This window comes from Cervus elaphus, chromosome 4 (genome assembly GCF_910594005.1).
Source record: "Cervus elaphus chromosome 4, mCerEla1.1, whole genome shotgun sequence".
In the NCBI taxonomy this organism is placed as follows: Eukaryota; Metazoa; Chordata; class Mammalia; order Artiodactyla; family Cervidae; genus Cervus; species Cervus elaphus.
Genome location: NC_057818.1, coordinates 52,688,636 through 52,713,868, shown reverse-complemented (window position 1 = coordinate 52,713,868; position 25,233 = coordinate 52,688,636). Strand labels below are relative to the sequence as shown.

General features: G+C 44.9%; 1 protein-coding gene across 5 annotated transcripts; it reads left to right on the top strand.

The window, feature by feature from the left end:
- The first annotated feature begins 380 nt into the window (after positions 1-380).
- Positions 381-24,293, top strand: ZNF235 (zinc finger protein 235). 5 transcript variants are annotated; one of them, XM_043899401.1, is made up of 5 exons: positions 381-535; positions 6,634-6,700; positions 10,425-10,551; positions 11,395-11,490; positions 18,630-24,292. In XM_043899401.1, the coding sequence occupies exons 2-5, from the start codon at positions 6,686-6,688 to the stop codon at positions 20,591-20,593; spliced, it is 2,202 nt and encodes a 733-aa protein (XP_043755336.1). In that variant the 5' UTR covers positions 381-535; positions 6,634-6,685; the 3' UTR covers positions 20,594-24,292. The 5 variants fall into 5 exon arrangements, with proteins under 5 accessions (XP_043755336.1, XP_043755339.1, XP_043755335.1 ...); XM_043899400.1 differs by lacking the exon at positions 381-535 and adding an exon at positions 4,423-4,503; XM_043899404.1 differs by lacking the exon at positions 10,425-10,551 and having other exon boundaries at positions 18,630-24,293.
- Positions 24,294-25,233: the final 940 nt, after the last annotated feature.

Genomic DNA, 25,233 nt, shown 5'->3' with positions numbered 1-25,233 from the left:
CTCACTTCCCCCAGCTCACCTCTCCCATCTGTCAGCCATTTTCTAGCAGTGTAATATTGGGCAAATTTTATAATCTCTCTATGCCTCTGTTTGCACATCTGTAAAATGGATTAATAGCAATTCTTTCCTAATAGCGTTGGAAGCCCCTCTGTGGTTCATTTGGGCCATGGTGATACTTCACAAACTCCTTTCCTTCCCCAGCCCTGACTTAATAAGGACTTGCGCCGACGTGAAGGGAGTGGCCACTTCGGTGCAATACTTTGGCCTCTTGAATCGAAGAACTGACTCATTTGAAAAGACCCTGATTCTGGGAAAGATTGAAGGCAGGAGGAGAAGGGGACGACAGAGGATGAGATGGTTGGATGGCATCACCAACTCGATGGACATGAGTTTGAGCAAGCTCTGCGAGTTGGTGATGGACAGGGAAGCCTGGTGTGCTGCAGTCCATGGAGTTGTAAAGAGTCGGACTCGACTGAACGACTGAACTGAACTGGAGGGAGTGACTGACCCCTCGGCTCCTGGCCCAGGGCCCCATGTGAGTAGGACTTGGCATTCTTCTCCTGTAAAGATACTCGCACTATTTATTTGGTTGTGAGGGATGCCAGTAGTTACAGCTTAGTTGTTAAGTTCCAGTCTAAGGGCTTTATACAAATTACATTTAGGGTGACCCGATGAAAAGTGTTTTTTACTGTTTAGGAATAGTAATACTTTTTAAAAATTACTTTAAAACTTTTATTAATCTATTTTTAAAATAAACTAATAACAGAACTAGCTTTTATGAGAAAACCATATTTCCAAAAACAAATTTAACAAGAAGAGTAGCAATGTTTTACATTTTTGCAATTCTCTTTATTTTTTATGAGAAAAATAGGTGGATTTTCATATCTTCTGTTACCTGTGGTGATATATTATTTTGGTTGAACTAATGACAAAAACCCAGCCCCACAGTTATAATTAAGAAAGAAAAGATTAATAGACTTTACAGGTAATGTTCACCTTTGATACTACACCCAAGTTCCGTATGTGATGGTTTCTTAAGGTTATTGCAGTGTACAACCTGAAACCATCTCAGAGTACCTTCTTACTCTATTTCATTAAAATTCTTCGGTTTGTCCTGTACTTTTTTGAGTCTTTTATCTATTCGTGGTTTTGTGAAATTGCGCATCCCTCTTTTGGAAAATACTAAATGACTGAATTTTGTAGATCTTTCAAATACATTGATTTCACAATACCTTTAAAAATCACATTTGTCAATACCATCATCCATCTCATCAGAAAAGTTCTATCTTTAATGACCTGAAGTCTTTAAGCACTGGGAACCTGTCAAGCTCTTAGTGATACAAATTTTCCAAAATTCTGATACTTTTTTTTTCTTTTTCTTTTGGACACAATGCATGGCCTGTGGATTACCAGGGACTGAACCATGCACCCTACAGTGGAAGTGTGGTGTCTTACCCACTGGACCATACTTGGTATAAGGTTTTAAGAAACTTTATAGTTTCTTAAAAGTGTATGTTTTGTCATTGGCAACAGATGCTGACAGTAACTTTCTTTGAGATGACAGTGCTCACTTCCAAAAGTTCTGCCAAATACCCAGATGTAACCAACTGTAGTTTCTCAGTTGTTCTTTTAAGAAAAGGGTGTTGTCCATAAACAAGTGCCTAATTTACCCGAGTTGCCAGGTAAAATGAATAACTTTTACTGTTTCATCAAGTACATTCTTAAGCAAAACTATCACTGTTTTTTTCTGTGAGTGAATGGCAATTAAGAATACAATAACTGGGAATTCCCTGGTGGTCCACTAGGTGGGACTCCTTGCTTTCACTGCTGAGCTTGGGTTCAATCCCTGGTTGGGGAACTAACATCCTGCAAGCCATGCAGCACAGTTTTTTAAAAAAAGAATACAGTAACTGCTTACAAACTTGGTACCACTGTTTTATGACCAAGGGGCCAGCAACTTTAACCAACATTCTTATCTATCCATTCTAAATGTAATAATTTGCATCTACTAGCCCCAAACTCCCAGTCAATCCCCCTCCCACTGCCCACCCTCAGCCCAGCAACCACAAATCTGTCCTATGAGTCTGTTTGTGTTTTGTAGATAGGTTCATATGTGCCATAGTTTAGATTCCACACGTAAGGGATATCATATGGTATTTGTCTTTCTCTTTCTGACTTACTTAGTATGATAATCTCTAATTGCATCCATGTTGTTGCATAAGGCATTATTTTTTATGGCTGAGTAGTATTCCATTGTATGTATAGATGTACTACATCATCTTTATCCATTTATCTGTTGATAGGCATTTGTTTCTATGTTTTGGCTGTTGTGAATAGTGCTGCTATGAACATAGGGGTGTATGTATCTTTTTAAATTATAGTTTTGTCTGGATATATGTCCAGGAGTGGAGTTGCTGGATCATATGGTAAGTCGACTTTTTTTCCGAGGAACCTCCATACTATTTTTCATAGTGGCTGCACCAACTTACATTCCCACCAAAAGTGTGGGAGGGTTCCTTTTTCTCCACACCCTCTCCAGCATTTGTTATTTGTAGACTTTTTAACGATGGCCATTCTGACCAGCACAAGGTGGTAACTTTTCATAGTTTTGATTTGCATTTCTCTAATAATTAGTGATGTTGAGCATATTTTTCACGTGCCTATTGCCATCTGTATTTCTTTTCTGGAGAAAAATCTCTTTAGGTCTGCCCATTTTTCAATTGGTTGTTTTCTGTTATCAAGTTGTAGACATATAATTATTGATAATACTTTCATGGTCTAAGACACGTTTCTTTAGAAACAAACCAGCACTAAATCTGGTTCCTATATGTATCACATGGTGACTTTAATCATAATGATGATAATTATTAGCAGCTATGAAGCACTTATTTTAGGCAGAGACTCTAATGCTTTATCAGCTTGCGTAATCCTCATATGACCCATCCGTTACAGGTGAGGGAATAGAGGCACAGAGAGGTTCCTTGAACAGTGGCTTGTAATGAGGGTCACACAGCCAGGAAATGGCAGAGCCAGGAGTAAGTCTCAGCAGCCTGGTTGCATTGCCGGACTCTTGGCCAGCACATTCGGCTTTCATTAGGATGTGAAGAAGACACACGTGCTGACAAAGCAAGAGACTTTATTGGGAAGGGATGCCCAGGTGGAGAGCGGGCAGCTAAGGGAACCCAGGAGGACTGCTCTGCCATGTGGCTCTGTCTCAGGTTTTACAGTAATTGGGTTAGTTTCCAGGTTGTCTCTGGCCAATCATTCCAACTCAGGCTCCTTCCTGGTGGTGCTCACATCGCTCAGCCAAGATGGATTCCAACCAGAAGGATTCTGGGAGGTTGGTAGGACACGTGGACTGGAGTCTTCTCTCTCCTTTTGACCTTTCTCGAAGTCTTGTGATTGCTGGCAGCTTGTGAGTTCTGCACTCCTTACCAGGACCTCCTGGTCCTGGTAACTCGTGCAAGTGGTTACTCTGATGCCTGGCCAGGGTGGGTGGTTCAGTCAGTGGTTCCCCTAACAATACCAACCCCCAGCTGGTTGGTGACCCCTACCTTCCCTCCTACAATTTACTGTTTACATTAACATAACTAGTAAGTTTTATTGGCATGCCTTTATTATTCCAAAAGATTCCTGCCCAAGTAAATGGCTTGAGTTTTAGAGAAACTTCCACAAGCACCCATCAACTCTCCCATCTCATTTAAAGAGAGCATCAACAATTTCAGCTGTAGTTTCCTCACCTTACAAAAATCGTTGCTGCTCCCACAAGTCCTGGACTACAGCGTCAGAACCGTCAAGCCATCCCATTCCTCTTCTGCATTGAAAAACCCGCCTTAAATCGAACTTCCAATTATCATTAAATTCCAACCTTGTCTTCCGGGCTCTGTGCATACTGTCAAGGTGCTGAAGCTCTGTGGAGGTGTTCTCCCTTACCGCGGTAAGCAATAAACTACGTTTTCGTCTCATTAACAAATTTTGTTGCTGATATTTGGGGAGCCAGAATTCGAAGCAAATGAGAAATCCAGTGTTCCATAAGTTCTGTGTTAGGCAGCCGAGCCTAGGTTACTTTTATAGTTCCCATTTCTTAGTCTACCTTTTGTCTTCCTAAAAAAAAAAATGTTTTTTTTTTATTTTCGTAGCGCAAGCCTCGCTTTTCTCTTATAAGGCCGCATTTTTTTTAAAAATTTGCATTTACAGTTACTCAAAAATCTACCTGCTTGCATTATTTTCTTATGAGTTTTAAGAACTGAATGAATAAAACAGAAAGGAATTTGACAGGTTCAGCACCTGCGACTTTAAATCCGAACCCTCTCTACAGTCAAAACCCAAAACAGCTGGTGGGAAGCAGGGGCGAACTTCATTCTAGGAAATGTAGTCCAGGAGTTTCGTGAAATCTGAGGTGCTTCGTGGGGATTCTGGGAAGTGTAGTCCGGGAACTGTGTGTAGCCCAAGGCACTTCCGCTTTGGGAAGGCCAGGTTGGGGCCGAGATTGCTGCCCGGGAGGTGAGTTAACCCAGCGTCCCTGCAATCCTTGCCGGCCTCTGCGTGGAGCCAGCTGAGACCCGGCCCTCGCTCCTGGGGCAGGGATTCCTCGGCGATCGGCGGGGAGCAGGAGGGGGCCGCGGCGCTCCCCTGGAGTCGCAAATTGGGGGCGGGCTCGCGTCCTGCGTCGAGTTTGAGGGTCTCCCGCGCTCTCTGCTACCCCAGCCCTCCTCGAGGAACCAGAAGCCAGCTCTGTCGCTTTCTTGGGCAAATTATTGAGCGGCTTGTTTAATCTCTCAGCCTGTTTGCTGGGGTTAGTTCCTTCGCAGTGGTGGTCTTTTGAGGACTGAGATTATATTTGAAAAGATGAGAAACAGTGCTGAGTACGGTAAGATGTTGGATGTTACCATAAAGTCCACTAAACACTCAGGCGTCCTGTTGTTTGCGAAGTTCCTGCCAGCCGGGATGGGGGTCGGAGCTCCAGCTGCAGCCCCGCTGTCCTTTCCCTGGTCACTGACCGTGGGTTTGGTCCTGGAGTCCTGAACTCTTTCTGGACACTTGTTTAGGAAGGAAAGTTGTTTTCACCTGGATTCAGGGGAAAGTCCTCTGGTTTATCCCAGACAGAGAAATTATAACAACAGCGGAGTCTGGCTGATCGTTTCTCAAAAGCCGGTGAAGAGATCAGGTTGGTGGAAAGGAAAGTTTGCTCTATTTTGGATGCTGACAAGGAGGGGAACACGTGTCCAAAGACTGAGCACCCTCGGCCAGTCAGTGGGCAAGAGCTTTTATAGACAAGAGGGAGGAGGGGACGACCTGCAGTAACAGCACAGTCAGCTGTGACAGTCGTCTTGAAATTGGTCATCAGTGGTCTGACTAGCATCATCTTAGTTGTTTTAGGTACAGCTAATCTTCAGTTCCAGGGTTGGTTGGTTCCCATTTCTTTGAGGCCAGTCCTTGGAATGGCAGCCTATGTCAAGGCTACAGTCTGGTCATCCTGTAGTTAACTTCTTCCACCTGGTGGAGGTTTCAGTAGCTAGAAGACAGCGCACAGGATAGGGCTCAGAATATTATCTGTAGCTGCTGAGAAGGAACTAAAGGTCCCTGACTGTGCTTAATGACCAAACTATTATCATTTGGTCTCCTTGGACTGTTTTCCCTTTTTTTCTGCATGTTCTCACTTCTCTGATTAAACTTATTCTTTGGCTCAAGTTTTTCCACAGACAAAAGGCAGGCTGAGAGTATGTGGGGGAGGGACCACAGGGTCTTGCTTCATTTCAAAATGATCCTGCTCACAGCTTTGCACAGTGCTCGCAGCCTAGCCAGGCCTTAATTTTAAAAAATGCCTAGTATTGTGTAACAACCCTGTGTCATTAATTTAAATGCAACATGATTTCTTAGTCTTAGGTTTTTATTAGTCATTGTTTACCTTCACGCATATTCTAGAAGAAACTTAGTTGAGTGACTCCAGCTTAACAACACATGCAAGTAGTTAAGCTTATTAAGGAGGAAAATTCCTTGACCATTTAACCTTCATTAACAACAGCACAAACCACCTGTGAGATCACTTGTCCGAATTAGATTTTTTTCTGAAAGTGAGTGAAACTCAAGAGCCATCATCTCTGAAGTCTGTGTTTCCTAAGAACCGTCTTCTGTGAAGTGGATTCACAAAGGAAGTTTTATGAGTCTTAAGGGGACCTCCTTGTCAGAAGCTGCAGGAAACAGGGAGTTAGGGCACTGTTATGTCCCTTTATTTACAAGTAGACTGGATTGAGGTACAGAGAGATTAACAACCTGCTCAAGGTTTATGCGACTAGTAAGAAGAAAACAAGTAGAAATGCTGGAATTGGACCCCAGGCATTTTGGCCCCATTCAGTTGTTGGTACTGCCTGTCTGCATCTCATTTCCTCTGAGAGCCAGCCTCAGGAATACCCTGGGAGCTTATAAGAAACACTTAGGGTAGGGTTGTTCGTGAACTCAGGCAGCTGGCCAAGGGGTCCGGGGGAACTGGAATCCAGCTCTGTTCTCACGGGGTTATGTTGTCACTGCGATTGCCGAGAGAAAGGGGACCCTCTTCCTGATCACATTTAGTCCCACATGCACCAGCCATCCCGGCAGCTGTGATCTCACTGTGGCTTTCTTTCCCTCCCCCAGTTTTGCCTTCCCAGAACTTGGCCTTTCCCCAGAAGGAAGAGGGAGAAAAAAAATGACCAAATTCCAGGTAAGTCAGACTTGCTTTTCTGTTTCTTAAAATGACATCTTATTTCACAAAGACTGGACATGTTTCTCTCTTGCTCAGGAAAGGTAAGAGGGAACCAAAGTCACCTGAGGAACTGTGTGACGGGCCCTTGCTTTTTATTTCCAAATAATGGTGTGGAAAAAAAAAAATTTTTTTTTTTTTAATTTATTTGGCTGTATCAGGGCTTAGTTGCGTCATGTGGGATATTTTGTAGCAGGACACAGACTCTAGTTGTGGCTCCCAGGCTTCAGTACTTGTGACCCGTGGGCTTAGCTGCGCCACGACAGGTGGGATCTTAGTTCCCCCACCAGGGATCAAACTGGAGTCCCTTGCATGGAAGGTAGACTCTTAACCACTGGACCACTAGGGACGTCCCCCAAATTAATATTTTTAAAAAATAAAAAACACCTCCCACATTATAAACATGTTTACAAATCAGTTTTCATCTTCCCACATTCCTTTTCATTTGTATTTACATGTGTAGATTTGTGATGATAGTTTCAGTACCATTTTGGATTTTTAAAATTTAATTGTATAGCACCTACAACTTAAATGGTCACATCACTTTCCATAGTTTACCTAATATTTTCCCCTACTGTCCATATTAATGTGGTCTATGAATTTTGCTGGGCTTCCCTGGTGGCTCAGTGATAAAGAACCCACATGTAAGGCAGGAGACTTGGGTTCGATTCTTGGACTGGGAGAAGGAAATGGTAACCCACCCCAGTATTCTTGCCTGGAGAATCCCATGGACAGAGGAGCCTGGCGGGCAACAGTCCATGGGGTTGCAAAGAGCTGGACATGACTTTAGCAACTAAACAACAACGATGAATTTTACCATTTCAAAATGTTTACAGTGACAGTTTTCCTACATATAACCTTCCTTCCCTAACAGGAGTTCTGAGTGCTCTGCCATTTTCTTTCTAAAATTTTCAGAGCTCATTTTTCTCATGGGGAGCCTCAACTTGTGTGGCTAAAATGTCTAAAATATGGTTGGGTATAACAGAATCCAACTGATACTGAACTCAGAGAAAACAGTTTTGTTTTTAAACAAAAGGAACTAGAACTTTTTCTTTTTCTTTGAGTTATTTATTTATTTGGCTGTGCTGGATCTTAGTTGGAACATGTGGGATCTAATTCCTTGACCAGGGATTAAACTGCGGCCCCCTGCATTGGGAGCATGGAGGCAGCCACTGAACCACCAGGGAAGTTCCAAGAAGGACTAGATGCTGTAACTCTAAATTACACGTGTATGTATTATAGTTAAGTGTCTGTTTTATTCATTGCCATGTGAGTATGTTTTAGAGCTACACACGAGGTTGGGAAGTCTAGTAGCAGCAGGGACTTACCAGGCATTTACTCCATGGAGCAACTGTAAGGATATGTGTATGTGCTCAGTCGTGTCCGACTCTTTGCGACCCCATGGACAGTAGCTCCCCAGGCTCCTCTGTCCATGGAATTTTCCAGGCAAGAATACCAGAGTGGGTTGCCATTTTCTTCTCCAGGGGATCTCCCTGACCCAGGGATTGAACCCTGAGTCTCCTGCATTGACAGGCGGGTTCTTTACCATAGATGCCCTGTATAAAGATACAGCTGCATTTTAACAAACAGATTTGTGAGCTTTCAGTTTCCTATTAAAATCCACTCAGTCCCCAGCTGACACTAGAGTTTCCATTGCCTGGGCTAGGTCTTTTCAGGAGTTGGATGAGGGTAAATGGAGAGAGCCAGGAGAAGAGACTGCTGCATTCTGGTCCCTGAGGCCAAGTCATGCAGACGCCTGGCAGGGCCTGTGGCTGGAGGACTCCAAAAATAACACTCCCCTCACGTCGTGCCTTTTCTTAGCACCTGTCTCTTCTTTGCCAGATGTGTCAACTAGTTGTTTAATACATCAGTGCTCAGGACTCCAGTCAGAACAAATGCCGAGATGAGCAAAGCCTTTAGATTAATGGTCTTATTTATTTATTTATGGCTCTGCTGGGTCTTTTTTGTTGCTGCCTGGTGGTGAACGGGCTTCTCATTGCTGTGGCTTCTCTTGTTGTGCAGCACGGCCTCTGGAGCTCAAGCTAAGTAGTTAGGGTGCAAGGGAATCTTCCTGGACCAGGAATCGAAACTGGGTCCCCTGCATTGGCAGACAGATTCTTTTTTTTTTTTTTTTTCTTAAGTATTTTATTTTGTGCTGTGCTCAATTGCTCAGTCATGTCTGACTCTCTGCAGCCCTATGGTATTTTACTTTATTTATTGGCCTTTGCTGTGCTGGGTCTTTGGTGTGTTCAGGCTTTCTCTAGCTGTGGAGAGCAAGGGCTGCTCTCTGGTTTTGGTGCATGGGCTTCTCACTGCGGTGACATCTCTTGTTGCAGCGCAGGGGCTCTAGGCACGTGGGCTTAGGAGGTGTGGTGCGCGGGCTTAGCTGCCCAGAAGCTTGTGGGATCCTCTTGGACCAGGGATGGAACTCCTGTCCCCCACCTTGGCAGGTGGATTCTTTTTTTTTTTTTCTTTTTAACTGAAGGATAATTGCTTTAGAGTATTGCACTTGGCAGGTGATTCTTAACCACTGGACCACCAGGGAAGTCCCCAGAGGTACATATTTTTTGATAGTGCGGTTGCCACTTCTTGGAACTTAACCTAAGGAAATATAACCAGACAAGTTGCCTGAGATCTATATGAAAATATGTATGTTTGTTTTTGCAGCATCATTAATAGGTTTAAATTCTTAGATATATGTATCATTTGGAATGAGTAAATATGTATTTTTCACTTGTGTGAATACCAGGCAGACACAAATAATGATAATAGGAATAGTGGTGGCTGACATTTGTTGAGTTTTTAATGACACGTGTCAGATACTATCCTAAATCTTTTGCATATTCTCTTTTAATCCCTTCAAGTACCCTATGGTGAGTTGCCATTTTTTTTTTTTAAGTAATTATTTATCTATTTGGCAGCACTGGGTCTTAGATGCAGCATGTGGGATCTAGTGCAGCATGTGGGATTGAACCTGGGCCCCCTCTATTGGGAGTTCTGACTTAGCCACTGGACCACTGGGGAAGTCCCTGATGATATGCTTTTGTGAAGATGAGGAGATTGAGGGATTGAGACGTTAGGTGACTTGTCCAAGATCGTAAAGCTAGAAGTAGAGCCACAGAGTGTGAACTGAAGCGCTCAGTCTCCAAAACCTGTGTTTTCCACCTTGGCACCGAATGCTGCCCGGACAGATACGGCGCGTCCCTGAGACAGAGTGAGCTACATACCTGCCTCCACTCGGGTGCTGTAGGCTGGTTAGATGGGCAGGCATTGACAAAATTGTGGTACTGCCCACTGAGAGAAGGAGATGGACTGTTACATACTGTTGGGAGCCAATGAACTCAACATTTCTTACAAAATGTGGCACTTTCAAATTGTAAAATGCCTGTATACCATGATTGAAGGACAACAATTCTAGAGACGTGACTATACGAAGGGCGCCTTGTTGCGTGCACGGAAGGTTTTAGAATTTTTCCTTTTCGTTCCTTCCTCCACCATCCCCCTAACACCCCCGTGTCTCTGGTGTGACTGTGGAAGGGGAAGAGGAGACCGTCTCCTAAAAGGAGGTTCAGGTCACTTAGAATCTGGAAGAGCTTCCCACGTGTCTCCTCCACCGTCTCCGTGCTGCCCTTCCCTCAAAGGCAGTTGGTCGGAGGACTGAGGCTACATGTGTTTGGTGTTGTAGGAGGCATTGACCTTCAAGGATGTGGCTGTGACTTTCACCGAGGAGGAGCTGGGGCTGCTGGACTTGGCCCAGAGGAAGCTGTACCGAGACGTGATGCTGGAGAACTTCCGGAACCTGCTGTCCGTGGGTGAGGATGGCTCCCTGTGACTTGGCATCACCCCCGTAGGGTTCCCTGCATCAGCACGGCTGACTTTTGGGGCCAGGTGATCTGTAGTGGAGACTCTCCTGAGCATTTTAGGATGTTTAGTAGCGTCCCTGGCCCTCTGGCTGCTACTTCAAGACTTTGGGACTCCTCAGAGACCAGTTTTCCAGTCCCTTTGGAAAACACAGAGACAAAATGTTCCTAGTCTTTGTTCCAAGGTAAACATTAGTCTTTTGTAAATGAATTGTGTGAACAGTCGAGCTTGACTGCACCTGGCTCCTTATTTCATATTATAGCTTGCTTTTTTTAAATCCCAAATTTAATCCTCTCTTTGAGACTTCCCCAGGTGGTCCAGTGGTTAAGAATTTGCCTTCCAATACAGGGGGTGCAGGTTTGATCCCTGGTTGGGGAGCTAAGATCCTACATGCCTTGTGGCCAAAAAAAAAAAAAAAACACACACACAAAACCCTTTCATATTATCTTTTGTAAACTTGTGGGTCCTGAGCCATTGGGGCATCATGAAATTAGTAAATTGCATTGGCATTCTTACAATAATTTAGAATAAAGTAGCAACATCAGAGCCTCTCAGCAAGAATGGTGCAGGTTGTAGCAGTAACTGCAGTGCTTGCAGTAAGGAGTGTGGGAGTCTAAAAAGGATGTGATGACCACGGTGAGACACAGGTCATTCTAGCTTTTATTTCAGTAGTTTATGTGGGATAGTCACTAATGAGACTATGTGTATTTCTCATGGTGGGTCTGATGAAAAATGTTCATCATGGGATTGGAACTAGAATTGTTCAGAACTTTTCTCCTCCTTTTTTTCCTCAGGGCACCAGTCCTCCAAGCCAGACATGATATCCCAGTTGGAGAGAGAGGAGAAGCTCTGGACGACAGAGATCCAGCCCCAGAGAGGAGGGCGTTCAGGTGAGAACTGCGCGGCCGGGCCCGGTTACCCGCGCTCCAGACGTCTGTCTGGAGCATCTGTGTCTTCTCCACGCAGCAGCCAGAGGGGCTCTTTGAAAAGCTCGGTCACCTCACAGTCCGGCGCTTCAGCACCCCCCCAGCCCCCCACTCCACTCGGAATAAAGTCCGATGTGCTTAAGGGCCCGTTCACCCAGCCTTACCGCCCTGCGTTTCCCTGCTGTCACATCCCCCTCCCACGTCCTCTGTTCTCGCATCCGAGGTTTGTGTTTCTACACGCGGACCGTTTCCTCTCTTTCCTCTGGCCGGAAGGCTGCTGGCCTGCAAACCTCCGACCCCTCATCCTCTGCTCAGAAGCTGTCTCACCCACAGCCTTCCCTTGCCCCTCCTTTTACTTTTAATTCATGTTTTTTGGCTGCACTGTGGTGCTGCATGTGGGGGTCTTAGTTTCCTGACCAGGGATAGAACCCGAGCTCCCTGCAGTGGAAACAGAGTCTTAACCACTGGACCACCAGGGGGATCCTGAGATTCTGTATGAGTTTTAGGATGAGTTTTCCTATTTCCGTGTTGGGATGTTTGATAAGGATTGTGTTGAATCTGTAGATCCCTCTGGGGAGCACTGGCAAAGCAATATTAAATCCCCATCTGTGGACCAGTGTTCTGGAGCTTTCAGTGTACAAGCCTTTCACCTCCTTGGTTCATTCCTAAGTATTTTACTCTTTTTGATACTATTATAAATGGAATTTTTTCCTTTGTTTTCAAATTGTTCATTGAGTATAGAAATGCAGTTAATTTGGTTTTTTTTTAATTGCAGTATAGTTAAGTTACAGTGTTGTATTTTGTGTTGTAAATGAAGTGATTCAGATATACATACATACACATTCTTTTTTACATAATTCTTTTCCATTATGGTTTATCAGAGTGTATTAAATACAGTTCCCTGTGCTATATAGTAGGACTTTGTTTATCCATTCTGTATATAAAAGCTTTACCTACTAACCCGACTCCCAGTTCATCCCTCCGTCCCCCCCATGTCCCTTCACAGCCACCAGTCTGTGTCCATGTTGCTGTTTCATAGATACGTGCATTTGTGTCAGATTTCAGTTTTCACATACAAATGACATCATAAGGTATTTGTCTTTCTCTTACTTCACTTAATAATCTCTGGTTGCATCCATGTTGCTGCAAGTGGCATTCATTCTTTTTATGGCTGAGTAGTATTCTATTATATATACATACGTACACACCACATCTTCTTTATCTGCTCATCTGTCGATGGCTATTCAGGTTGTTTCCATGTCTTGACTATTGTGACTAGTGCTGCTGTGAATATAGGGGTATGTGTGTCTTTTTAAATTATCGTTTTGGCTGAATATATGCCCAGGAGTGGGACTGCTGGAGCATATGGTAATTCCATTTTTAGTTTTCTGAGAAGCCTCCATACTGTTTTCTACAATGGCTAGAAATGCAACCTAATCTTTGTATGTTAACATTATACCCTGCTACTTTGCTGAATTCATTTATTGGTTTTAGCTATTTTTTCTGTGTGGAATCCATATTCCCAGCCAGGCAGGCAGTCATCTGACCCTCTCTGCCCCTCTCTCCGGCACTTAAACAATCCCATGGCCTCAGTGACGTTTTCTACATTTCAAATGTGACATTTATAGAAGTCACAGATTTTGCAGCTGGGTCGACAAGGAGGCTCTGTGTAGGAACAGAGAAGAAATTACAGAAATGAACTTTCTGCCATTCTGAGTAAGTTTAATTTGTGTAATTTGGTAATTTTATCGTTAGTATTACAAGAAGCACCTTGTGAATTCCCTGGTGGTCCAGTAGTTAGGACTGCATGCTTTCACTGCCAAGGGCCTGGGTTCATCCCCCTGTTCTGGGAACTAAGATCCCACAAACCTCGCAGTGCTACGAGAAAAAAAAAGCACCTTATGCATTCAATCTCCTGACCACCTGGGTGGTTATCTCTTTTTCATGGGGTGAAACTTATGCTTTAGAAAATGTCACACAGCTTGTCAGTGGGTGAGTCAGGGCTTTTTAAAGCCTGTTTGCTCTTAGTAGAGGCACTGACATAAAACTTGTTAGCATTTCCGTGGACCCCTAAGCTGCCTGTTTGCCATCTTCTGGCAAGTGCAGCATCTACTGCAGAAGTGGGAGAATCTCAACGTATAACACAGAAAATTAGTTCATTCTAAAATTGTGAATGTGATTAAGATAATCATATACAAAAGCACCAACCTGAGGGTATACGTGATAAAAATGAGTTCCGTTTTAACACCTATCATCTTTTTTTTAACCCCACTAGAGAATTTCTATTATGTCTGTCTGATTTCTTTCATCAGTGTCTTACAGTTTTCAGAGTACAGATCTTTTTCCTCGTTAAGTTTTTTATTCCTAGATACTTTATTCTTTTTGATGCAGTGGTAAATGGGATTTTTCCCTTAATTTCTCTTTCTGATCTTTTGTTGTTAGTGTGGTAGGAATGCAGGAGATTTCTGTTGTGTTAATTTTGTCTCCTGCAACTTGACCGAATTCATTGACGAATTCTAATAATTTTCTGGTAGCGTCCTCAGGATTTTCTGTGTATAGCATGAAGTCATCTTAAGTCAGGTGGCCTCCTTAGTGATCTTCTGTACCTGCGTTTTCAGCTTCTCCAGAAGTGTTAACCAGGTGCAGGACGTGGTGCTGGCCACAGCAGACAGCACCTCGCTCAGCTGGGAGGTAATCAAGGGCCATCCTGTTAGGCGGGCTTCCCAGGTGGCTCAGTGGTAAAGAATCTCCCTGCTAAGCAGGAGATGTGGGTTCAATTCTTGGGTCGGGAAGATCCCCTGGAAGAGGAAATGGCAACCCACTCCAATATTCTTGCCTGGGAAACCCCACGGACAAAGAGTCAGACAAGATTAAGCAGCTAAACAACAACAATCCTATTAGCAACAGCCTTGACCAGAAGGTCCATACATTTCTCTGGGCAGTTAGTGTCGTGGCAACGGAATCTGCAGTCTCTGCAAGAGTTAAGGTTTCTAGTCACAGCCTCACTTATAATCAACTCTTAATTGGGAAAGTAGGGCCCTGCCAACGGAAGCAGATCCTGAATCAGGAAAAGCCTCCCGGTAGGCCCTTTCTTTACTTCCCTGGCGGCTCAGACGGTAAAGCGTATGCCTACAACACGGGAGACCCAGGTTCAATCCCTGGGTCGGGAAGATCTGGAGAAGGGAATGGCAACCCACTCCAGTATTCTTGCCCCACCCTCCCAAAAAAAGGGGCTCAAAGAAATATATGACTCCTGGTGGCTCAGATGGTAAAGCGTCTGTCTACAATGCGGGAGACCTGGGTTTGATCCCTGGGCCGGGAAGATTCCCTGGAGAAGGAAATGGCAACCCACTCCAGTATTCTTACCTAGAAAATCCCATGGACGGAGGAGCCTGGTGCAGGCTACTATCCATGGGGCTGCAAAGAGTCGGACACGACTGAGCGACTTCAAGTCCAGAATGGCAGTCCAGGCCCTTTCTAGAGCAGGTAGGGGGCATGGTTATGTAACTGATTGGCATCACCCAGCTGTGCGCTACCATTGAGGCATCCACAGGCCTGAGGATGATGCTGAAAGCCCTCTTCTCTTCACCCCAGAGAAGAGAAGCCTTGTCAGGGCACAGACTACCTCTGTGAAGACGGCACTGTTAGTGGATTCTGTTTGTTATCATTCAAACCAGGGGTCTGTTAACTTTTAAGGTTAGGAGAAAATCTATTCTGAATTTCAGACATTACCCCCTTAGCTGTGGCCTGAGAGATGCAAGTGAGGGTATAATCTCCCCAGGTCAACGCCGGAGTAAAGAACAGGATTCACGCTTAGTTAAAGCCTGGGTCCGGCGTCCTGGGCTAAGGCAGGTGTCAGCTACCCCGCGCCCAGGTCACTGTGGTTGGGAGATCCCCAGCATACCTTCTAGTTTCCCCGAAGCGTCAGTGGACAAGCGCACTTGGTGAGGTCCTTTCTGAAGGGGCTTGAGGGCTGCTTTCCTTCTTTCTGACTCCAGATCAGGAGGTGGGAGAAAATTGGAAGCATTAATTTGAATCAGAGGTAGATATTTGAGGAAACTAGAAAAATTCAGGATCCAGGCCAGTTTACAGATATATGAAAAAAGCTCCAAGACAATTAGCAGGAGTAGAATCTAATAGCTACAAAGGTAAAACCTTTTTTTTCCCCCCTCTATAATTACTCCCCTGCCTTTTCTTTAACCAGAGATGATTGCAGTAAAGCTCATTTGTGTTAAACTTGGCCCAACTGTTTATGTAAGTACAGCAGGAAAGGTGACCGATCACATTAAATCTCTTCTAAGATTGCTTTCCTGGAAGCTTGAAAGCCAGGTACTGGCTCAGTTGCTCCAAGCAGTTCCTGAAGCTGTGTGGGCACATCCGAGTCTACACCTGTCTCTCAAATACGACATTCCAGTCAAGCCTGGGTAAACGGTGGTGTTTCGATTTGTGTCCTGTCACAAAAACAGATTCTTACTGAATTTATGTGAACAGATATAGTGTCAGGAAAATAAGAATAGTCACTGAGACTTCCTGAATTCTGGAAGGATCAGTTAAGGTTAAAAAATAGATGTCTCGGGGCTAGATGTCCAGTGGCTAAGCCTCTGTGCTCTCTATGCAGGGGGCTGGAATTTAATCCCTGATCAGCGAACTAGATGCCACATGCTGCAAGTAAAAGCTCACATGCCACAAAGAAGACCTGGTACAACCAAAGAAATAAGTAAACTTTTTTTTTTTTTTAAAGTAGATGTCTCATCTGTGCTAACAAAAGTATATTGTACCATATTGTTGTAAGTCATAGGTAACCTAAGAGAAGAAAAGGTCTCTCTAAATCTGGCCAAACAAAAAACATCAGAGCATCTTCCTCAGTCTCTGTTGCCCCGTAATTAACACTTAATTCTACTTGAATCTGTTTTTTCCATTAATTCTTTCAACCTTGCCTGATGATTGAGGTCAACAGGGCAGTGATCCTTCCAAGAAGTTCGTAGTGTTTTCATGTGATTTGCCTGGTTGATGTGGGTGCCTCGATCATTAGAGACTGGAAGGTGCACCCCAAGCAGGAAACACATTCTTTAACAGTTTCTTTGCCACCATGAGGGCGCTTGTGGCCGGGAAAGCCTTTACCACCTGGAAGACATCCCACCTGGTGACCCACAGTGAGCGGCCCTTGAATGAATCCCTGCTGCTGAGTGTTCAGATGATCCACAAAGAGCAGGTCTGAGGCCTCTAGGGACAAAGATGGTTTTACTTTTTCTTTTAAATTTTTTAAATTGAGGTAATTAACATTAATTTCAGGTGTACAACATACGGAATCAACATTTGTATACATGACAAAATGATCACCGTGAGTCTAGTTAACATCCATCACCACATATACTTAGAATTTTTTTTTCTTGTGATGAAAACTTTCAAGGTCTCCTGTCTTAAGGTCTCCTCTCAGTGACTTTCAAATATGCAGTACAATATTATAACTATAGTCACCAGGCTGTACAGAGTCTTGACCTAAAGGTTTTTCCTAAACACGCTGTGGTGGGTGAAGGAATGCAAACACCAACAATGGGATTTTCCAGGGAGCTGGAGAGAGCCGAGCGGCCAGCTTGGGTTTCCTGGAGCCCTGACTATCCCTTGAATTGTTTGCGCATCTCAGTCTGACTCAGGAGCCGGCTGTTGCCAGGTGACAAGGACATCTGGCATTGAGGGGTCACTGTCTACAAAAGCAGAGTGGACTTTGTCCACACACCACAGTGTACATTTGCTGCTGCTTCCACGTGAAAGTCAGCGAGGGCACTTCCCTGAGATGGGTTCAGTCCTTTCAGTCTGAGCCTCAGTTTTGATGACAGACAACATTTATAACATTTCATGCCAGGACACGTGACACAAATTCAGGAATACTTTCAACACATACCAGCAGTTCCCAGAAATGGCGAGAAAGACCGTGAACTCAGAATGGTTCTCCTGACGCCATGCCTGTGTTTCTTATTGTCCCAGAACACCATCGGAAGTTCTGCTTGGGGATCTTGTTGCTGCTACTGATCTGATACGAGACAGAATTCAATGGAGTAAATGTGAAGATCTAAGTGGACTTATTCATCAATTCATGAAGCATCCTGGGCTTGTTATGAATAATAAGACAGCCATTTCACCCTTAGGGCTCTGAAGCCATTTCAGGAACAGGGGCCAAAATATTAGAACAAAGTAAAAAACCAAATATTAGAACAAAAGCCACTCCCATTGCTCTTTCCCCTTCGGAGCCATGAGCCAGGAACCATGGAAGATGATACATTATAAATCACAATTCACCTTTATAGCATGTAGTATATAGGAATTGTATGTCTTCTTTTTCAGAAGTGTTTTTTTTGATGTTATATGATAGTTAATTCCATTTTCCGGTTATTTGCTTCTATTGTATTACATCTGAATAGATTTTTGTACAATCCTGTAGCCAGCAACTTTCCCATATTCACCTATTCTGAATGCATTTTTGTACATTCCTAAAGATTTTTATGCCGATTCATAACTTTTGCAAATATATTCTTTTCCTTTCCTTCCCAATCTGTATGCCTCTTGTTTCCTTCTGACTGAATGCAGGTAGAGATTTTAGGGGAGTCTGCTTCCACATAATATAGTTAGTGAAACAGGTATATTAACAGTCACTTTTGTTGGGGGTGGGGTGCTCATCTATTTTGTTCATCTTTGTCCTTTTCTCATTCTTTTGGGTAAATCACATGTGTTGGTGTCACACTTCCTTGTCTGTCTTGGCTTCTAGCGGCTGTTTTTCAGTCCAGACCCTCCATCTCACCCATGTCTGCATCCACCAAGGATATGGGCACACCTCACTCTCAACTGATCCCAAATAGCCCATTTTTTTAATTTAATTTTTTTCTACTCCCCTGCCATACCTTTTTAAATTTGGCTTTTTCTTCATTGGATGTTCTCTCAGTTTCTGTAGACCTTTGTTTTTCAGAACTCTGATGAAGGCATTTCCCCCAGTGTCTAGTTGCTTACTGAATGTTCCAAAGGCGGGATCAAGGGCTTGGAGCTGCTTGGCCCACCATGTTGGTGATGTCATGCTCTCCTTCCTTAATGCCTTATTCTTTCCCTTTCAGGAGGCAGGAAACATGAGATGGGAACTTTTCAGGACACAGGAGTGAGGTGCCTTTCACTGGGAGAGCTTTCCTGCTGGCAGATCAGACACGTTGTGAGCAAATCAACCAAAAGCCAAAACTCTGTGATAAATACTCAAGAGAAGAGTTCCCAGTCCCCCAAACAACATAATTCCCCTGCAGGAGTATCTGCCCAGGCTTCCATGGAAGGCAGCTGTTTTGTGACTCTTATAGAAGGTCATTCTGATATTATTGAAAATCAAGAATTTCCAGCTGGGAGAGCTCCCAATTCCTGGAGTAAACTCTGTCTGAGCGGGACACAGAATTACCAGAGGGGTTGTCAGCTGATTCCCATGAAGAACAAGATCTGTATGTTTGCTCCATGTGTTGACTTTTTCGCATGTATCTCCCCTCACCACGACGACCACACAGTGCCCCAAAGAGAGAAGGCTCAGGGCACCAGAGAGTGTGGTAAAGACCTCCTCAAGGCATCACCACTAGCCCAGCGAAGCATCCTTGAGGCTGGACCAAAAGCCTACCCGTGTAAAGAGGGTGAGAGAGGACTCGGTGACCGCGCCAGCCTGGAGCTTCATCAGCAGCTACACGTGGGCGGGAAGTCTCCGACCCACAGGACGCCCAAGAAGGACCCGGCTCACGGCTCAGCATGCCCCACTTCACCGGGCGCCCTCCCGGGGTCGAAGCGCTACTGGTGCCGCGAGTGCGGGAAGGGCTTCAGCCAGAGCTCCAACCTGCAGACCCACCAGCGAGTCCACACCGGGGAGAAGCCCTACTCGTGCCACGAGTGCGGGAAGAGCTTCAACCAGACCTCGCACCTGTACGCCCACCTGCCCATTCACACCGGGGAGAAGCCCTACCGCTGCGAGAGCTGCGGCAAGGGCTTCAGCCGCAGCACCGACCTCAACATCCACTGCAGGGTCCACACCGGCGAGAAGCCCTACAAGTGCGAGGCGTGCGGCAAGGGCTTCACGCAGAGGTCCCACCTGCAGGCCCACGAGAGGATCCACACGGGCGAGAAGCCCTACAGGTGCACGGACTGCGGGAAGCGCTTCAGCTGCAGCTCCAACCTCCACACGCACCAGCGGGTGCACACAGAGGAGAAGCCCTACAAGTGCGAGGAGTGCGGCAAGCGCTTCAGCCTGAGCTTCAACCTGCACAGCCACCGGCGCGTGCACACGGGCGAGAAGCCCTACAAGTGCCAGGAGTGCGGCAAGGGCTTCAGCTCCGCCTCCAGCTTCCAGAGCCACCAGCGCGTGCACACGGGCGAGAAGCCCTTCCGCTGCGGCGAGTGCGGGAAGGGCTTCAGCCAGAGCTCCTACTTCCAGGCCCACCAGCGCGTGCACACCGGGGAGAAGCCCTACAAGTGCGAGGTGTGCGGCAAGCGCTTCAACTGGAGCCTGAACCTCCACAACCACCAGCGCGTGCACACGGGCGAGAAGCCCTACAAGTGCGAGGAGTGCGGCAAGGGCTTCAGCCAGGCCTCCAACCTCCAGGCGCACCAGAGCGTCCACACCGGCGAGAAGCCGTTCAAGTGCGCCGCGTGTCAGAAGCGGTTCAGCCAGGCCTCGCACCTGCAGGCGCATCAGAGAGTCCACACCGGGGAGAAACCCTTCAAGTGCGGTACCTGCGGCAAGGCCTTCAGCCAGAGGTCGAACCTTCAAGTCCACCAGATCATCCACACGGGCGAGAAGCCCTTCAAGTGCGAGGAGTGCGGGAAGGAGTTCAGCTGGAGCGCGGGGCTCAGCGCCCACCAGCGGGTGCACACGGGAGAGAAACCCTACACGTGCCAGCAGTGTGGGAAGGGCTTCAGCCAGGCCTCGCACTTCCACACGCACCAGAGGGTCCACACGGGGGAGAGGCCCTACATATGTGACGTATGTTGTAAGGGCTTCAGCCAGAGGTCGCATCTTGTCTACCACCAGAGGGTCCACGCCGGAGGGAATCTATAGGGGTAGGGGGTGTGGAACTCGCCTCAGCGAGAACCCACCTCTTCACCTCTGTTGGAAAAGTCCTGTCCTGGGGATCGTGGGAGGTTCCTGTGGGCCTTGGAAGCTCCGGGGCATCTTCCTGGGAAAGAAGTTGTAGAAAAGGCAGTGTTTGAAAGTTTCAGCTGGGAGGTGACCTCTTTGTAGAGAATGTATTCTATAAATATGGTCAGTGATTGATTACTCCAGAGCCCTGAATACCCTCTCAAGATGTGACAGGAGAAGAACCATTGCCCTTTTCCCAGGAGAGAAGGCTTATACATGAAGGTTATGGGCAGGGCTTGAACTAACAGAAGCATAGTGCAGACAGTCATTGTCAGCCGAAGGTGCCCTCCACACAGAGCGGAGTGGTGACTGTTGGTCACCACTGTGTCTCTGCCGTGTAGAACTGTGTTTGGCTTCTAATAGGTCCCCGGCGATTACTGAACCAAGTAGAGAAAAACCCTCTAATTAGGACGAATATTTGAAAATTTTGGTCCAAAATAATTCCCTCCCCTAAATTTGTAACAACATACTCAAGAGGAATCCTGCAAGTCGCCTTAATCAGATTGATTTCAGGAAACATTCATTGACACACAGAATCACGTTAATACTGCCACCCACAACAGTACCGATTTGGACGAGGCTTGTGAATGGCCACCAGCCTCCGTCCAGCTTCAGTCGTATGTATAGAATTACCCATTGTGTGCAGTGTAATATTTAGTATCATTAGCTTGTATTTTATACACCAACAGAGACTTTTTACTAGTCTAATAACATATTACAATTTATATGATTGGAAATTTTGTACCCTAACTTCTTATGGTAGGGTTTTACTGTAACTGAAAGTGTTAAAAGCAGTTACTAGTGACAAAAAGTTTCTTAGTAAACTTGAATTGTTAATAATTGGTTTCTTTGCATTGTTTCCATTCAGGTCCTGGTCACAGTGTCTTTTCTACGCATGATCCTTTATCCACACTTCTTTAGGCAGTGGGTTTGGCAGAAACCAAGGATATTGTTTGTCACATTCCACCCAGTTGTCCCCTCCCTAAAAATGGGGTGGGGTAGACACGAACGCTTTTGGATTTTGAGATTTCATGTACATAGCATTCTGTGTTCAAGGATTGGACGTCTTAGTAAAAGGGAACATTCACTGGCTAATAGATATCAAAATACTCTGCCCTGGCAAATCCTAGCAGTGGGGGTCTTGCTTACACAAAGGAAGATTGTCTCACTCGTTCCAGGGGCTTCCCTGGTGGCTCAGTGGTCGAGAATCCACCTGCCAACACAGGAGATGCGGGTTCAGTCCCTGAGTCAGGAAGATCCCCTGGAGGAGGAAATGGCAACCCACTCCAGTATTCTTGCCTGGGAAATCCCATGGACAGAGGAGATGGGGTCACAGATTTGGATGCAACTGAGCATGCAAGGAAAATTGTACATAAAGATGCTTATACTGATTTTAAAAAGGGGGGGGGGCCAAAATACTTACATAAATATATTCTAATAATAAACAGCCATGGAAAATATGTTACAGGTTGTGATGACAGGAAAAGAAATGTTCATGAGAAAAGTAGGTGAGAGTCTTCCTGGTGTAGTCCAGGTCGTTACAGGATGCATACACCTAACGATGTGGTGCACATGGAGGTGTGCCTAACCGTGTGGTCATGTGCACGGGGGTGTGCCTAACCGCATGGTCATGTGCACGGGGATGACAGGTGGAGATACTGATTAATATGCTACCTGGTTTACTCCAGCAGAGGTTGGGATGGATTCTCTTTACCTGTTTGAAAAATTTTATAGTAACCATTACCCATTTTAGCAAAGCAGTGAAACTGGGACAGCAAAATTACTGAATGAAAATCCCTTACAGCTGAATCTTAACTGCTTTATCTCATGGCATGTAAACCTGTGTCACGGATGTACACAGAAGGGTGTTCACCGTTCACATCACTGGTAACAGCACACGCTGCATTCATCTGTGGCTTATCCATTCGGTGGAATATGATATGGCATCCAATGGGAAAAGGTAGATTCACAGTTACTGACATTAGTAGGTATGCAGAATATCCTGAGGAAAGTGGCCACAGAGACAGAATTTTGTATGGAATAAGTTTCACATAATGCCCTCCCTTTAAAGGTAACTAGGTCATATACATATCATACATATATGTCATAATATAGATAAATCAGATACCTAAGGGCATTATTCTACATTTGTAATTTTTTGAAATGTTTTTAGAGTATTTTAGTTCATTCTAAACACTCAGAAGAAAAATAGAAATCTCAAATATACTTTTTGAGTAATGTGACTACAAGCAAACCTATTTACCTAATAGCTGAACTGAGAACCCAGGCAGCCTTGGCCTGTCTTTACAAATCTGTGTGGCCTCCAGCATGACCACATCACAGTAACTGAACAGTACAAGGTGCTGAGAGTCTGCTGAGAAAAATCGGCGGAAGCACTATGGCCTTTGCTGATCTGACCATGGAAGTAACAATGTCAGTCAGTCTGTTGAGACAGTCACAAAAGCCAGCCAGGAGTAAGGGGTAGGGATATGGACCCCACCTGAGGTGAGGAATGTCAAAGAATCTGCACACATAATAAGACTATCATACATTGCTACAACGTTTTCTAATCTACAGTTTATTCAAATTCTAGTTATCCCTATATATATACACACACATATACATATATGTATGTATAACATTTTCCCCCTATTTCCAGATCTAAAGATGTGTCATAACCTGCATTTGATTGTCATGTCTTTTAGTCTTTAAATCTGGATCAGTTCCACAGCCTTTCTCTGTCTTCCATCGAACTGGTCTTTTTGAAGAGCACAGGATAGTTATTTTATAGGACGCTCCTAACTGGGGCTTTGAGTCCTCATAGTTAGATTCACGTTAAACATTTGTCATGTGAGTGTTATGAGTGATGCATGGTTCCCAGTGCATTAGAACAGGAAACAATGCATCTGTTTCATTAGTGATGGTGACTTCAGTCACTCGGATACACTGATAACTACTAGATTTCTTCAGCATGAAATTGGTTTGCCTTTGAAATTAATAACTAATCTGTGGGGAAATCTTTGGGGCTGTGTAACAACAACTCTCATCATAACCCTCACCTGCAGTCTTTGCATTCATGAATATTCTTCTCAGAATCAGTTATCACTGTGATGATGGCAAAAGGATGACTTTCTTACTCTATCATCCCTTTTACATTTAGCAGTTGGCTCTCTGCCATGAGAAGAGCTTTCCCCTCTCCCCCATGTCTCTCCCTCAATATAAATCCTTGTTTTCTGGCATGGTAGGATCCTGGGTTTATCTTACTGTGTGCTGGAGCCACAGACTTTACAGAACCCCGAGTCCTCGGAGTGGGGAAACCACTCATTGTTCTCACTGTTACTAGGGTAGCAGTCCTTCGTGTGTATGTGTGTAAATGCTGACACCTTCCATTTCAAGTAAGTCTTTCCAGCCTTTCCCTATTCCATATTGACTTCTTTCTCCAATAGTCAGAAATAGGCTCCCAGTCATCAGTCTGTTTACTCATTTGTTCCGTCCTCCAAAACACAGCTCTGCTGGAGAAGGGATAGGCTACCCACTCCAGTATTCTTGGGCTTCCCTTGTGGCTCAGCTGGTCAAGAATCCTGCAATGGGGGAGACCTGTGTTCAATCCCTGGGTTGGGAAGATCCTCTGGAGAAGGGAAAGGCTACCCACTCCAGTATTCTGTCCTGGAGAATTCCATGGACTGTATAGTCCATAGGGTCGCAAAGAGTCAGATACGACTGAGCGACTTTCACTTTCCAAAACACAGTAAGTCCCTTTAGAATTCTTAAACAAGGTCACTGTAAAAAAACACACCTGATTGTGTGGCAAGGCAGATGCTTAACCACTGGACCACAGGGAAGTCCCTCTTCAGATATTTAAAGTGGGCTATTTACCGCCTTGGAATTACACAGTAAGTGCTTTTCAATGTTCCATATTCTTCATGAAATTAATCTTTAATGACTGCGTTATATTCCTTCGGGTAGGTAGACCATAGGAATGGAAAGACTATAATACATGGTGGAAACTGGGTGGATTTACAAAAGCTGGCAAAGACCCTGATGCTGGGAAAGACTGAAGGCAAAAGGAGAAGAGGGTGGCAGAGGATGAGATGGTTAGATAGCATCACTGACTCAATACTCCTGCATCTGAGCAAACTCTGGAGATAGCGAAGGACAGGGGAGCCTAGCGTGCTGCAGTCCATGGTTCGCAAAGAGCTGGACGCAATTTAGTGACTGAACAGCAACAAAAGCTGGGTGGCTTATAAAATGATATTTGTTTCATTCTTATATTTTTCTTTATATCAAAAATATGCCAGGAATTATATAAAATAGAGTTAGTATAGACATTTGGGGTCAGAAAGTTTATAGCAGAGCTCTGTAGTTGATGTGGTTGCTTTAAGATGGACAATTTACTAATTATGATATATGTATTTATAAATACATCATATTAATGTATACTAATAATATGTATATTAATGTATGTGCTGTGCTTAGTCGCTCAGTTGTGTCCGACTCTTTGTGACCCCGTGGACTGTAGCTCACCAGGTTCCTCTCTGTCCATGGGATTTTCCAGGCAA

Coding starts and splice junctions, on each gene's coding strand:
- ZNF235 (XM_043899401.1), top strand. Junction 10,552..11,394: donor CCGGAACCTGCTGTCCGTGG/GTGAGGATGGCT, acceptor TTTTTTCCTCAG/GGCACCAGTCCTCCAAGCCA. Junction 11,491..18,629: donor CCAGAGAGGAGGGCGTTCAG/GTGAGAACTGCG, acceptor TTTCCCTTTCAG/GAGGCAGGAAACATGAGATG.